Source organism: Hippocampus zosterae, chromosome 12, assembly GCF_025434085.1.
Source record: "Hippocampus zosterae strain Florida chromosome 12, ASM2543408v3, whole genome shotgun sequence".
NCBI classification, from domain to species: domain Eukaryota; kingdom Metazoa; phylum Chordata; class Actinopteri; order Syngnathiformes; family Syngnathidae; genus Hippocampus; species Hippocampus zosterae.
Window position 1 is genome coordinate 5,115,504 of NC_067462.1, and position 15,311 is coordinate 5,130,814.

General features: G+C 42.8%; 1 protein-coding gene across 2 annotated transcripts; it reads left to right on the top strand.

Moving 5' to 3' along the window:
- Positions 1-1,188: 1,188 nt before the first annotated feature.
- hat1 (histone acetyltransferase 1) lies at positions 1,189-10,648 on the top strand. Of its 2 annotated transcripts, XM_052081571.1 has the most exons (12): positions 1,189-1,290; positions 1,941-2,012; positions 2,331-2,406; positions 2,874-2,994; positions 5,964-6,140; positions 6,240-6,361; positions 6,955-7,059; positions 7,410-7,516; positions 8,099-8,250; positions 8,726-8,842; positions 9,959-10,008; positions 10,138-10,276. In XM_052081571.1, the coding sequence occupies exons 1-11, from the start codon at positions 1,284-1,286 to the stop codon at positions 9,971-9,973; spliced, it is 1,071 nt and encodes a 356-aa protein (XP_051937531.1). In that variant the 5' UTR covers positions 1,189-1,283; the 3' UTR covers positions 9,974-10,008; positions 10,138-10,276. The 2 variants fall into 2 exon arrangements, with proteins under 2 accessions (XP_051937531.1, XP_051937530.1); XM_052081570.1 differs by lacking the exon at positions 9,959-10,008 and having other exon boundaries at positions 10,138-10,648.
- The last annotated feature ends 4,663 nt before the right edge of the window (positions 10,649-15,311 follow it).

Genomic DNA, 15,311 nt, shown 5'->3' on the forward strand with positions numbered 1-15,311 from the left:
ACTACGCAGGAATTGAGGCGTTCATAAACGCCGGAAGCTCAAAACAAAATTCCTGGCCGTCACATTTCAGTAGTCGATAATAAATTGATAGGGAAAATGGTACGTGCGCCGTACCAAGTCGCGGCTACAACGTTGAAACAAATCGAACACATTAGCGAGTGGCGACGTCATGGTCGGTTTTGATTAGTACTGCATTCTGTAAATAATTTATTATTACTTTATATCACATGTCAATACAGTATTTTACACTAATGAATTTACATTCCAGTCCCATTATATACGCTGAATTTTATTTTAAGACAAGGCAGGTTTGCTTATATCACACATTTCATGAACAAGATACTTCATTGGGCGTCGCACAAGCAAAACACCTAAAAGCATTAAATAAAACAGACATTCAAAAGCAGAGCAATAAAAACAAAAGTACATTCCCCAAAAAACGAAGATTGACAACATTTAAGTACATTAACAAGAGAAATTAAGACATTTAAGAGTTAAAAAACTGCAAGTTGCTTTTTAAAAATTTTAAAGACCATACAGTGGACCACTTTACTGCTGCATAGTTACTGTCACGTTGTGTGGTGGTGGTGGTGGTGGACCCCAAAAAGCAGGCAGGAGTAGGGTGTATTTGAAGAAGTGTATTGATAAAACACAGAAAACTAAATGTGGCATTACAGTGGCATAAACCTGACTGGGTATGTCATTTATTGGTGCACCTGGAGGGTAGAAAAGCAAATGCTGGGTTGATAGCAGATCATTGTGAGCTCATTGACATGTTCAAAATTGCTCATTTCCACACAATTGTTATTTCTCTTCATTATAACTGTGTTTGTTAACCTGTTAACAAGGTATGGATACTGAATTAATGATAATCTTGAATCAGTTTATATGAAAGTCTGGTCAGTTTGGTCAGTGACACGCGGGCGTTCCATTGTTAACCATCTTTTCAAAATCTACAATCTGAAAAATGTTAATCTGATGTTATTATCATGGCCAAATAATTGAACTGTAAGAGGACTAAGCTATGATTTAAGAAACGCTCGATGCAATTTTTTGTTGGTAAAATGGGAGGATTTTTTTTTCCTCATACGAACAAAGGTCTTTTTTTAACAGAATACATTTTGAGAAATACATATTTAAAAAATTCAAAGTACGCTGGAAGGAAAAGAAGAGCCCTGCCCCTCAAAAAAAAAACATCCGCTTCGAGCGGAAATACGTAACACCGGAAGTCCTCATGATTGCGCGGTCTTTTAGGACACCACACTTCCCACAACACTGCAGAAATGGCTGGTACGTATTTGACAGCTTGGTTCTTTTGCCTCCGGTTCTAGCCAGCTGCCCTTTATACCCACCGGCGCGCAGACAGAAGCGTGTTCTACCCAATGTCGAACGTGGCGAGCGTGACGACAACTTTGCAGAACAGAATTCGCAACGCGGGCCTGCCTGCTGTGTTAGCTACGTGCTATCAGACTGCCTATAACATGCTGTATGTTTAGCCGTACTGACTGTGTGGGCATGGCAGCTTTTAAAAAAAATCTTGTTTACATCCACGTGGAAAGTAACAGACACTTGTTGCCGTTATTATGCATGCAAGCCACCTTAACTCCGTACGAGATGTGAATGATCCTCTTTTAGCGAACATATCGTGGTGTTGTTTACTAGTGGAAAGCGCTATATAAATCAGCATGTATTGTATTGTATTGTATTGCTTGCTTTCATGACGTAGTCCTGCCATGCTATATCCAATGCTGCAACATTCAAAAGCTAAGCTCTGCTTTATTGCCTTAGATTTCCCTCCGAAAAACTCTTTGGCGAGACTGATCTTGTGTTGCACTGCTTAGTTTTGTGCACCATTAAGAGTGCCTACTATACATTGAAACGATTATCATCCTGTGGAAAGTGTATCCTTGAATAACAGCTAATGGAGTGTGTTCTCTCAGGAGCAAACAACATGGAAAAGAAACTGGCTGAATTTAAGTGTGACACCAATGAAGCTGTATGCTTAAAGCTAAGTATGTCCTTTTTTGGGCTGTATGTTATGCATAATGTAAATTAAATATTTCCCAACTTTTATTGAGCCAAGGCACCCATTTGCTTAAAAATATCACCACACACCACCAAATAAGCACATCGAAATAATAATGACATCATCTCAATTTACTCACAAATTGATTGATATGTTAAATCTGTTTAGTTCAACACAACACTGAAATGCATGCAAGAAGCCATAACGCATTCTGTTATTAAATTGTGTTTATTTGCTGTTTTTTTTTTTTTTTTTTTACTTTTAACCACTTAACCAAAAGCATACACTTTTTTTTTTAACTCAGTTCGCTTTCCAGAGGACATTGATGATGATGGTACTACATTCCACCCGGAGTACAGCCACCAGATATTTGGAGATGAGTAAGTATTTTCTTTCCATCATTATGGAGAGCACCGCTTCACTTAATTAACGTTCCCCACTTGCATATAAAAGCTTATATTGTCGTTAAGTTGGATTTTTGTTGCAGACTAAATTCAGGCCCGAACTATTGCTAGAACCTATTGTTGCGTGCCAAGTAAAAATGTAAACGTGAAACAAAAACTGATAGAATTGTTCCTTGTGGACCCATTTAAGCCCACTGTTACCATCACTACCAGCCTATGGTCACATTGATTAGCTTTGAATCTGTGTTCCAAATTGTCAAAGATAAGTATTCTGGCATTTAGCAAATAGAAATAATTTGGGTAATTATTATGTTTTGTGTAATTTCATGTCAAACAGTGGGGAGGGGCATATAGCTTTTTATGTTTTATATGTAAATTCCTAGTATTTGACAAAAAAAAAAGAAATTATCTAAATTACAATTAATTTCTTCCCTTCCCCACAGCGAGGTGGCATTTGGATACAAAGGCCTTCAGATCCAGCTCTTTTACACAGCTGGAAGCCTGACCACTCTTTATAAAGTCAAGTATTCTTCCAAAGTCACGGACACATTTGACTGTGTGGAGGTGAGGTTTGCTTTTTTTTCTTCCCAACATCATTATATTGTATTCACTATTACCCCAACTCAATGGAATTACGTTTTCTGAGTTTGGTCATGTGGTGTCCGCAAGATGAGCCGTGATTGGTCATTACCTGATCCCTGAGTAACTGTGACGTCATTTTCAGTCGACAGCAGGTGGCAAAATGAGTGCCTGCTCAGATGGTGGATTTAGTTTAATTTATATTCCACAAACGCAATATTAATCAGCATGCCACGTTTAAACTAGTTACATGTTTTGATGCATTTTTATGCTTTAGAGAACATGAATGTCTGAATTTTGGGGGGTGCTTGGAACGGATTAGGGCATTTACATGGAAAATGCGTCTCTACTTACAAATTTTTCTAGTTAAGAAATTTCTTCCCAAACCAATTAATTTCATAAGTAAAGGTACCACTGTACACAAAATTTGAGTCATCGCAAGTTATTCCGGCTACAACTAGTATAAATGGTTGTTAAATGTTGATGATTTGAGCGTTTGTGAAGGACTCGTATTTAAAAAAAAAAAAAAAAAAGTCAATGCTTCCATCTGATAAGGATGGGAAGTTAGACAGTTGACTGTCAATGTTTTTATTGGAAGTGGAGAGCCATTTTCTGCATCTTTTGAGCCAACTTTGAAGCCACAGATGATGTTCAAGATGCAGAATGATGGCTGCCTGACTGCCAGCGTGTGCTCAGCGTTGACCCCGATGGCACTCTGAGCGTCAAGGGTTTGAGTGCAGCTGGTGTCAGGGTGGAGAACGAGGGGAGTAGCTTTGGCTACGTCTGAAGAGTGTTTGTCTCCCCGTCCGAGTGCATGTGGACAGTCAGGCCGCGGTGCAGGTGGTGAGAAAAAGGACTTACAATTTAAGCAGCTGCAACGTAGTCTCTTAGCATTTTTTTTTCCTGGTCAATAACTAATTCAGACTAATCGCAATTTTCAGCATTTCCATCATCGACCTCTGTGAGTGTGTTTGTTTTGACTCAAAAAGATGATGGAAGGCTTTTGCTTCAAAGACGCTAGATAATACCAACACGACAAATTAGATTTATTTATTCCCCCTTTGTCCTGATTGTTTTGCAATCAAATATATAGAACAATGTTCCAACGGTACATTGTTAAGTTACATTCAGGAAACACGAAGGCATCTATTCTGAAAGGCTGCGCAATTTGGTGTCTAGTATGTCAAAGAGTGTCTCGAACAAAAAGGCTTGTTTGTTGAAGGCCTTTTTTTTTTTTTTTTTTAAAGCATGCTCCTTGTTTCTTCCAAACGCGGCCGAACAATCGCAGCACTGGAGAGGCATTCAGCTGCAGGTGCATTACCTCCAGTTTGATATTAGCTGATGTCTGAAAGGGGGAGAATCGGCAGTATTTTGTATTAGCCTTTTGTCGTGCATTTTGCCCCGACCTTCTTCATTTCCCCGTTTTGAATGCCGAGCAGCGAGGGTCTCTGTGGCGACATAATGCCCATCACACATGCAAATGGTGTGAAAGGGCCGCTTAGTAAAGTGTTCTCACGTCAATCCTTGTGGAAATGGATACAATGCAAACATTACAGCTGAACTAACCACGCGTTGCGCTGAGGGAAAAAGTCCAAGAGGTAGCGCCCCTTTGTCTCCGAGGCCCTTTGAAAAATGCGGGGGCCAATTCATTTGATTGGGTTCACTTGGCAGGATTAGAGGAGAGGGCCTCTATTATGTATTGCCAAAGGTTTATGAAGTTGAGATCAATTCATCAGGTTTAATTTCCCGGTGAGTGGCAGAAATGCGTTATTGTGGCAACTTCATCACATATTCATGGTTTAACTTGAAGAGTAAATGTACCGATTTAAGTGGTCTTTTCACTGGGAGGGGGGAGGAGGGGCTGCCCAGGCCCCTCTGCTCAGCTGACAGTTTTAATTGCCTAATGGTTTTCTTTTCATTGGCGCACACTTGGGGGATTTGTTTTCTTTTTACAACCTATTTTGGTACATTTCTTGCAGCCCTTGCCTTGTCTGTGATAAGAGAAATGTTTCGTGTCGGTCACCTGGAATACAGCCTTGAGATAGGAGTGATCTGACGTACTTTTTTTTTTTTTAAGATACAAGATGTCGATCAAACAATGTGGATTTGCTTTGGCTTGCGAGTGCAAAATGTCTGACGAATGATGGCAGATGACTCAACTCGGTTCACAACAAGCAAAAGTATGGCAGATTAAATTAGTAAACATTCTTCGGAAAAAAAAGGCTCAAAAGTGCTTCTTGCCAGCCTGATTTGAAAATGTCAAAGTAAATATAAAACAAAGAGAAGTACACCGAGTTTTTATTTATCAAAACAACCACGTAGCCTCTCCTACCTCAATGCTAGCATACAATGGTAAATGACATACGCACATGCGCTAACAATTAGCATCAGTGTTGTGCCGTTGTTAGCCTTCAAGCCAGGGCTCATTCAGAGCTACTTTTCGGGGTACAGATTAGTGTGACCAGCTAACAGTTTGATACACACTTCTGAAATAACAAATTAGCTCAAATAACTTTGAAGAATGTCCATTATTTATTAAAAATTAATGTGAAGACACTGAGCATGTTCATGATGTCTCACAATAATGAGGGACCAGATTTTTTTTTCTTCTCTAAGCCTCTGCCAGGGTTCTAAGTTTTTGAATGTTCACTCCCACGACATTCTTAGAAATTTACAATGTCCCATTACCGGTAAGTTATTTTATTATATATTTTTTAGAACAGCCACCACATTGGTGACGCCACAGAAAGTGCAGTGCAATGTATACCCGTCTTGCTTCCAGTTGGCTGAGGCGCTCACGCCAGAAAACGGCACCATGTTGCATTGAAGGGAAAAGTTACGAGCAGGCTCAAGGAACTGATTAAACTCGCACCTCAAGGCGCTACTGGGTTTGAATGCGCGTGTATTTCTTTCCCACTTCTTCATCACCGTAATGATCTGAATTCCCCTTACAGCCCGACAATATCGATGGAAAGATCCGTGAAATTGTTCCCGCCGGCTTCATCTGCAACACTGATGACTTCATCACACTGCTGGAGAAGGAAGCGAATTTCAGGCCCTTCGGCACTTTGTTGCATGTGTACACTGTCCACAACGACGAAGCCGGAGAGCTCACGTATCAGATTCACAAGGTGTGAACGGCTCATCTTTTGGCCCCGTGCATTTTTGTTGAAAGCCGCTAGAAATATTTAAGCTTGTAACATTTTCTTTTCCCATCATATTCGCCGCAGGCCGACTTGAGCTGCTCGGGATTCCGAGAGTACCACGAGCGCCTGCAGACCTTCCTCATGTGGTTCATAGAGACCGCCAGTTTCATTGACCCCGATGACGATCGTTGGGACTTCTTTCTTGTGTGCGTGATCTCTTTAATTGACACCCCCACCTCCATATGCCCCCCCCCCCTACACCAAACTATCCCAAAGCCTATATTGTGTCATTGAAAGACAAAGCCCCTTTTTGAGTCGCTTTTGGCCAATTACCCGGCCGATTTGATTATATTCCCCTCGGTAGGAGAATTCTTCATCAGGCAAGAACTTCTTTTGTCCCAAAAGGCCCTTTTGAGGTTTTTTTTTTCTTTGGGGAGTGTGGGGGCACGAACAGAATTGAATGCTGTTGTCTTTTGAAACATTGAACAGTATGTTAACAGTAAAAAGAGCCTCTGCCAGTGTTTCCTTTACCTTGGCACCTATTAAAAGTGACAATGGGCAAAATGGACTGAAGTGATTTTTGAGGAGCTCAGTCCCTCTTTCAGGCCTTTCTCTTCTCCTAAGTTGCAGTACTCCAATTAAGTGCATAATGTATTCAGGTTGCAGCAGGTGTACCAATCTGGCTGCTCTAACTTGGTGCCGTCGTGCGTGAGGTGGGGCGGGGAGGGGGGGTGTAAAATGGACACTGCATGAAAGTGCGCTTGTAATTGACCCGTTTGCCTTTGTGTTTTATGTGCAGATTTGAAAAGTACAATAAAGACGGGGAGACCCTCTACGCAACCATTGGCTACATGACCGTTTATAATTACTACGCGTATCCAGACAAAACCCGGCCACGTGTAAGGTAATTGCTGGGGCAGCACGGGCTATCCCATTCTTTTGTGTGTTAAAGGGAAGAGGGAAATTGCACATTTCTTTATCCTCTTCCCAAAGAAAGGCCCAAATTACTGGCCGAGATCACCAATCATTGGTTTCATCATGAAACCGGGGGTGATTTGCGTCTGAAAACAACTTTATAAATAAGCATCTGATGTGACTGAATTAATTGTGCTGATGGTTCCAAGAGACTTATCACTTTCTGTTCCTGCTGTGCTGCTACTTGGATATTAAAAAAAAACATGTTTTAAGTATTTTACAAATCAACAATAATTTTTTTTCCTCTTTTTTTATTTTTTGTGTTCATTCGCTAAACAGTCAAATGCTGATACTGCCTCCGTTCCAAGGAGAAGGTCATGGAGCGCAATTGTTGGAGGCAGTGCACAGATTTTATTCTAGCGTTCCAAAAGTTCAAGACATCACAGGTGAGCCATTTTAAGTAAACACCGGCTACAGCGTAAAGTTGCCTTAAGGAGCTACTCGTCATAGTATGACGCACCATTGCACATGACACCCACAAAAACAAGCCCATTTTTTTGTACCGCTCTTGTTCATGATCATTGTCCCAAAACAAAGTTTATCCGTTTGCATCGGAAATATCTTTGTACTGTATTCACTTAGATATAGGTTGAACAAGATTTGCAAAGCATTGTATTCTGTTTTTATTGATGTTTAACACGACGTCCCAACTTCATCAGAATGGCCTTTGTGCTCGGAAAAGGAATGCGCGGTTCAGTCACAAATGCTGAAATCGATTTGTCAGTGCTGTGACTGGATCATGCAGGGAAAGTTGATTTGGTGAACTGGCATGAAGACTAGCCTGCTGAGGCTTTATTGAGATTTACTCAATCTAAGTTGTTGACAAGGCTGTGTGGAGACTAACGGGGGACGAATACTAAAGAGCCACCTGAGACTGGTATTTGCAATGTCGCAAAAGAAAATTCTTCACAACCGCAGCAGAGAGATTGCTATCGTTCTTACCTGACTGCCATCTATTGCGTTTTCAGCTGAAGACCCTTCTGAGAGCTACGTGAAGCTGAGGGACTACGTGCTGGTCAAGCTTTGTCAGGGCCTGTCGTCCTTTGCGGAGGACAAACTGCACCAGGGCCTGTCAGCCGAAATGGTTGAAGAGGCACAAATGAAACTGAAAATCAACAAGGTACTCTCTCAGTACTTGCCTGGTCGTCTCCTCACCGTGATGAATGTCGGAAAATGTCACCAGTCCAACGCAGCAAATTATTGAATGACCAATTCTTGGATGCTTCGGACATTTTCTCAGCCTTTTTGCAACCATAACCATCATGGTGGGAGAAAATATTTACCCCAAGCCTCACTATTCCATCCATTAGTTCATCTGAAATTGTAAATATGGTCAAGTATTGTTGTATAAAACACAATTAAGTGTCCACAATATACTGTATTTTTGTCTTCACCGCTGCTGGGCCGCCTGGCATGCGAATCCATCTACTGCCTGAAACCCGTAAATGCATTTTTTTGTTTGCGTGAATCCTCCTGTGCGCGTCATGAAACAGCATTCATATTTTCAGTTAAACCGGGAGCCGAGACTCGCCACTTTGAAAATAAGTCGGCTTTCAGTAAAACCCCTTCGGTTTAAATCAACGTTACCTCTACAGAAACATGCAAGAAGAGTGTACGAGATCCTGCGCCTGAGAGTGACGGACATGAGCGACGAAGAGAAATCAAGGGCGTACCGCTTGGCGGTGAAGAAGAGGCTGTTCGGGCCTTACAGGGTGAGTCGTCTATTTTTTTTCTCTCTCGCTCTCTGTGATGGGTTAAGATGAGAAAATACTGCACAGAAATAATCTAGTATTACTATTTAGATGAGTCTAGCTCTGTGTCATGACATGTTTCCATCGTCATCAGGGGCACCTGCAATTCGATATTAATTGTTTTTGAAAAGTATTTTTAGGGGGGGCTACTCAAATTTGTGGCAATCTTTCCGTACAACTGCATAATAGTCAACGAGATGCACCTTATAAAATCATGGAATAGTATCCTAACATAACTCATACATTCTGTTTCCCCGTGACGTTTTCTGTCGGAGTTGTTTTGCATAGCAACCATCGGGCATTCTGTTTGGTGGCGAAACCCCGCCTCCAAAGAGGCAGAGTCGGACATGGAAAAAAGGTCCCACGGGGTAAATTGACAAGAAGAGATCTGTTCGCCAGATGCTGCCAGGTTTTTTTTTTCGTTCTTTTTTTTCTTTTTCCTTCCCTGAGGAGTTTTAACATGTAATTAGCTGAATGTTGGATGCAGCCACTTTGTAAATGTGAGCAAATAATACCTCTGCCCTAAGAGAGCTTTAAAAAAAAATATATATATATATATATATAATATTTCTTTTTTTTAACATGCCTCGAGAGACCTTGTCTGATTGTGTGGAATGTTGAATTTCATTGTCATCGCTTTTTCCAAATGTCGTTCATCAGTAGCTGATGTTAGTGTGCATCACATTACCAGGGTTGGACAATCTGCATTAAAAAAAATGATTATTTTATTGTCTAAGGACACTGTGGTCTAAACTCACTGGTATGGATCAGAGGTCGGGGTCCTGGTCCAACATGTAGTTACTTATGTAAGCTTGAAATCGGAAACAATGAGGGAGATTCACGCCCGTTTCAATGAAATACATTCTGCGCACGTTACACATCAACATGACTGCAGAAGTAGAGGATGAGGGACCTTGATTGGCCTCCCTGCAGTCCCCGCCCTGTCTCCACTAGAGAAGGGTGCATTTTTAAATTCCATCATGTGACAAGAAGACAACTTGCGTGCGCCTCAAGAATCCTGTGAAGGAAGAACGACAGATAATTACATCTATAAATGCTTCGCCCGTGCATCCTCAGGCAGTAATCATCTGAAGTTTTGAGAAAAGAAGCGGCATCTTTACCATCTGGTAAACGCTTGTTTTTTTTCCCCCCCTTAATTTTACAAATTTAAAATCATGCCACACTTGTGATCATTTGCCCTAAATGACCGTTTCCACCGTCCCTGACGTGGCCTTCGGTTTGCTTCTTTTGAACAGAAGAATCAGCGGGAGCTAACGAAGATGACAAAGTGTCTGCGGCTCGAGGAGGTGGTGTCCCAATTGGGTCAGATGGACACTCAGATGCAACACGAGGAGCTGGAGAAGAGCTACCAGGTGGTTTTGCAAGACTACCGAAGAATCATCGAGAGGCTGGCGTCGCAGGCCTGATTAGGAGAGACCACTTGCCAGGAGCCCACCCTCTCAACCGCGTGGTCTGTGTGTCGTGAACTCTCACCGCAACCAAGAAGAGACACTCGTGAAGACGTACAATCCAATCACCGTTCTAATTGCAGAGTGTTTTTACAGTTAGCTGAGCTGTGGGTTGCAGCGGAGAGCAGCCATTTTGTCTCCCAGCTTGTGTTGGTACACTGGAGGAGTAGTGCAGCTTTGGTGGGGCTTTGCCCCACATTTGCAGGACCAGTCATGTTTGTAGATCTCACCCTGGAACGTTTGCCCATTGTCCCACCGTTTTTTGCAGCACTTCAAATAAAACAAAATGGTATTTGTAGTTGCCTCGTATTACACGTTTCCTCAGTGATGCAGAGATGGCGGCAGCAAGCTTCACAAGAAGCTGCTATTTGCCGCATTGTGAAATATTCGTAATAAAAAAAAAAGCTGTAATGCTTTCTATTGGCACTCACTGTTGTCATTTGCCGTCAAACTAAACATAAAACAAAGAGAATAATTAACAACTGCATCGCTTTAAAATATGCTAGCTCGTTGGACAATCGTAAAAAAGATAAGCATACTACTAAACCTTAATGCAAGGAAAATTCTTATGGACTGCTCCACTTGCCCGCGTTCTGATCACCGCGTTTTCCAGCGTGCTTTTTAAACACACAGTGTACCTGCTCGAAATGTCACTTTGTTCACTCAACCTCTTCTGGCTAATGCAACTTGTAATTGCCACTGCTCTGGAGTGCCTCGATGCGCTTAATGATTATTATGGTGTTCAATTGAAAACCTTTGCATCCCTGTAACAATCCGGCTTGCAGAGATCACAGGTAAATAGCCATCAGACTTTATGATACTTTAGCACATTGTCGCTAAATAAGGATCGCTAGGTCAATTCTACCTTTCCACTTGTCATAAGACAAAACCTGGGAAGCTTGATTGAACCCACTCGTGCGCACAAGAGACCTCATCTCGCTAGTTCCCCATTTACTGCCATGTGTGTGAGAACGCTATCGGCTCGGCGCTGCTGACAGAACTGCTGCCGCGTCGTGGCATGACCTGGTAGGCTTCCGAATTCAGTCCAAAGTTACCCCCCCCCCTCCCCCCGCCTAGATGGAAAGCTGGAAAGATTTTTTGCAACACGAAAAAAAAAACATCCATTGAAACTTTTTGACTTTGAAAAATGGAGCATAATATCCAGTATGTCAATTTCCTTTCTTGAGTCCCCCCCCCCCCCCCCCCAAAAAAAAAAGAAGGCAGTGTGCCTCCTTGCGCAGACAAACGATTATCGCCAATACAGCAGTGGGTCCTCAATCGCTGAGCTTTTGTTCAGCGGGGACACAAGGCTGTCTATTATGTCGCGTAAGTGCCCAGATTTGTGAGGCGGATTTGTGTTTGAAATTCGAAGAGACGAAGACTCCACATGCAAAAAAAAAAAAAAATGCTGACATCTGCTGTCAATCGTGTTTCAGCATGTTTAATCATGCGAGCTGTGTCTCTGATGCCGCCAGCGAGACTTAATATTGCCGGAATGGGAGCGAAAGTATTGAGCTAGACTGGAATATTTGGTTTCACCTGCGGTATTTTGGCCTTGTGGCGCCTCTGGCATCTCTGCACCGAGGCAGACGGTCGTCAGGACTTTGGACCGGAGCCCAGTTGCACTGACAGACCCGCTGAATCCGATACCTGCGTGGAGCAGCCGCATCTTAGCTGCCCGCCTCTATTCCCCTCTCGCGACGCTCCTCCGATCATGTTCCCTCTTCTTTTGTGCTCCTTAGATAGCCGCATTCCCCCGTGGCTAGCGGGTACACCGACCCGGACCCTTTTTCACTGCTAAACGGCCCCTCTTTAAGATAGCGTTTGATGCTCTGACAAGCAGATCCAAAAACGACGCAAAGGAAGCCCAAGTTTGACATTCTTTTAATCGTGCGTCAGACTGTGAAGATTGAGCTTCTGGGCCTGCTTTCAAATGGGCCGCTGATAAGGTTGTTTGTGAAGTCAAGGATGCAAGGGTGAAAAATGAAGAGCGTCCAATTAAGCGGCGGGCTGTGTGCTCGGCAAGAAACGGACAAGAAGGATTTCAAAATAAATTACAGATGTCGTAGAGAAGAGAAGTCCGGGGGATTTCAGTTCTTACTTAATTACATCTCTTGACTGAGATTTGAGCCGTTTGGTCATGTCACATTGAGCACAATTTTAAAATGTGAATATTTTTCTTGTTGAATACTGTACGGTCGTCTGTACTATCCTGTCCTGGGCACGGGTCAACCTTCAATTTTGTCACCATAGGACGTAATGGAAATACAAAAGTGTCACAAATGTAGTTCTCAGTTTTGATTGAAGGGAAGTGGCAGTAAAACAGGCCAAAATCCAGCGGTCAGGTTTTGGAGCGCGTTCGGAGACTATTTGCGAATTGCAGTAGGTTTTGCCCCAACTAAATATGAGAATATACAAATAAGTCTGAAATTTAGGTAGACAGCGGAAGGCTCTGGATGGAAGACAAGGTGCCACAAAGTCAGCACGGTCATTCAGTTCAGTCATGTAATATTTTCCAAGTGCAACGTTGCCTCGAACGGCATCTGTGCTTTATTCGGAGACTCGCAGCAGAGAAGCAATTTAACTGTGCACTTGGCTTCATGTTTTGAGCATCGCATTAACGGTCTCCTTGTCCTGCTGTTTTGGTTGCAACTGGCCTTTACTGTACTGTCGGGCCGGCCTGTGTATTAATCTCTTAAATGAGCCGTGCCATGTGATTCACTAGATGTGCTTTCCAATTAAAACCTGCCCCATTAGGGTGTAATTGGCGCTATCTGAGGCTGCGAGCGAGCCGAAGGGGAGCGCGGCGAGAAGCCAGCCTGATGCTATCAGGTCAGAGGAGACAGGAAACCTCTGTGTAATCTCGTCAGGTTGGAGATGGCGACTGCGATCGTGCACTGGGGCTGCTGACGTTTTCGCTACCGCGCGGGGGTCTGAAAGCATCTGCGGGCTCAGTTTCTGTAAAAGAACCCATGGGACAGGGAGGGGGTGGCCTCATGGAATAACACGGCAAATGGCAACAGGTTGCTTTTTAAACAGATTTCATAAGGAACGGCAATCCAGACAGAAGTTCTCACTCTTTCCTTGCGGAATGATCTTAGTTTGACGGGAATTCTAAGAAATGATAAAAATGTCATATGGCTAGAGGGCAAACAAGCAGGAAACGTTAGCCGTATTTTTTTTTTTTAAAATATACACCAAGCCCCTAAAGTAAACAATATGGAAGAGTGATTTCTTTCTACTCTTCTGACAGCATCCCTAAATAGGCTGTAAATGTTTTTTTTTAACTACACCAGGACAGTAATGCATACAGTGTGTTTGCGGTGTGCAGATGTCCCGTTTGCTGGAACGAGGACTGCTCAGTAAACACTAACCACAAATCTGGAAACGCGTACTTTTACAATACGCGTCACTCACAATACGACAGCAACGCGCTGCATGACCCGTCCGCGTGTGTGAGGCTCTCCCGCCGTTACTCTCCAGCTCACTGAGTAAAATATGCACACGGACACACAATGACATTTCACAGATGCTTTGTGCTAATTAAGGCGAAGTATTCCAAGTTGTTCAGGCCGTTGACAAACTTTAAAGTGCTTTGCTGGCACCTGATCGGGGCGGAGTCTTTATTCGGAATGCTTATAGCGAATACGTTATTGGAGCATTGTCTTTATGAAACCGAATGAAACGTGTTTTCCCCTAGAAGTATTTTCATTGTTATTGTTGGTCCATTATACTGTTGTGCAGTTTGAACGCCGTGTTTAAATATCGATCCATAAATTGGCTGTACCGCTTGTACTCACTCGGGTTGCAGGTGAGCCAGTCATACTAAAAAAAATACAATAAAATTCACTTGTGATTGCCTTTAAATGAATCGTACATGAAGGTTAAATGTTGTCCCTAACGAAATGTTGGAAAACACAACATCTTAAAGAGAAGATGTAAATATTTTGAACTTGTAAGTTAAATACAACTGAACTGTATTCAGGCTGTTTTCTTTCACAAACCACTAGAGGGCGTCATAGTGGTACTCGTACCACAACCAAGAAGCACTGAAATGCTTTCATTGATTAAAAATAGCTCCGATTTTTTCAAGTTACCTCCCAAAATGCAGTTATACCTTCACTTGGGGGTTTAATTAATCCCGTGATCAGGATCATAACTTCATTCACACGCATTTTAAGAGCGGAATATGAATATTAGCATGATTTCATCCACAGCTATATTGATAACCTGATAACGCCTTTCTTATTAGCTTTAGCTCCTAAATATGGGTAGTTTTTACCCAGAACCGGTTTAGCCATTTCAACCAAATTGGGTTCCCTTAACCCAGCAGGTTTAAGAGTGGACATACAAAGCCAGAAGTGGGTGGGGGCAACACTGTACTGTGATGAAATAGCCCTCGTGTACGCACTCTCCTCTCCTCCCTAAAATTTGCAAAAAGGAGAAATTGACCTTTGAGCTCTTTTCTACACTCCTTTAGTCCTCCTCACGCAGCTCTCCCAGGCTGCAGCAGGTCTCCCTGTCCCGGCTCCTGTCCAGGGTCTGTTGCTGTGATGTGGAGGGTCACGCTTGTGTCTGACCCCGGGGCCTTCGTGCTTGATGTTGTTATTATTAGAGCACATTGGCCCCCGGGCAGCCGGTCCCCAAAAGCAGTGAAGACCCTGGAGAGGCTCTGGACCTGGAAAACAGCTGTGCGGGTTAGAGGCTGCAGGGGCCCCTTTGCACCCTGGCCCCCAACTCAATGGTCCCCTGAGAGCACCTCTGCACTGGCCGGCCGGGAGGTGCCTAATGTGTGTGTGTGTGTGTGTGTGTTTGAAATATAAAATGCACTCACCTGGACTGTCGCATGGTTCAATCAGAACGGTTGCAAGAGAAAACGCAGAAGTGTGAAATATACTTCAAAATGAGTATCAAGCATTTTATTGTATTTTTTTTTAAATGTGGCCACTTGTCAAATTTTC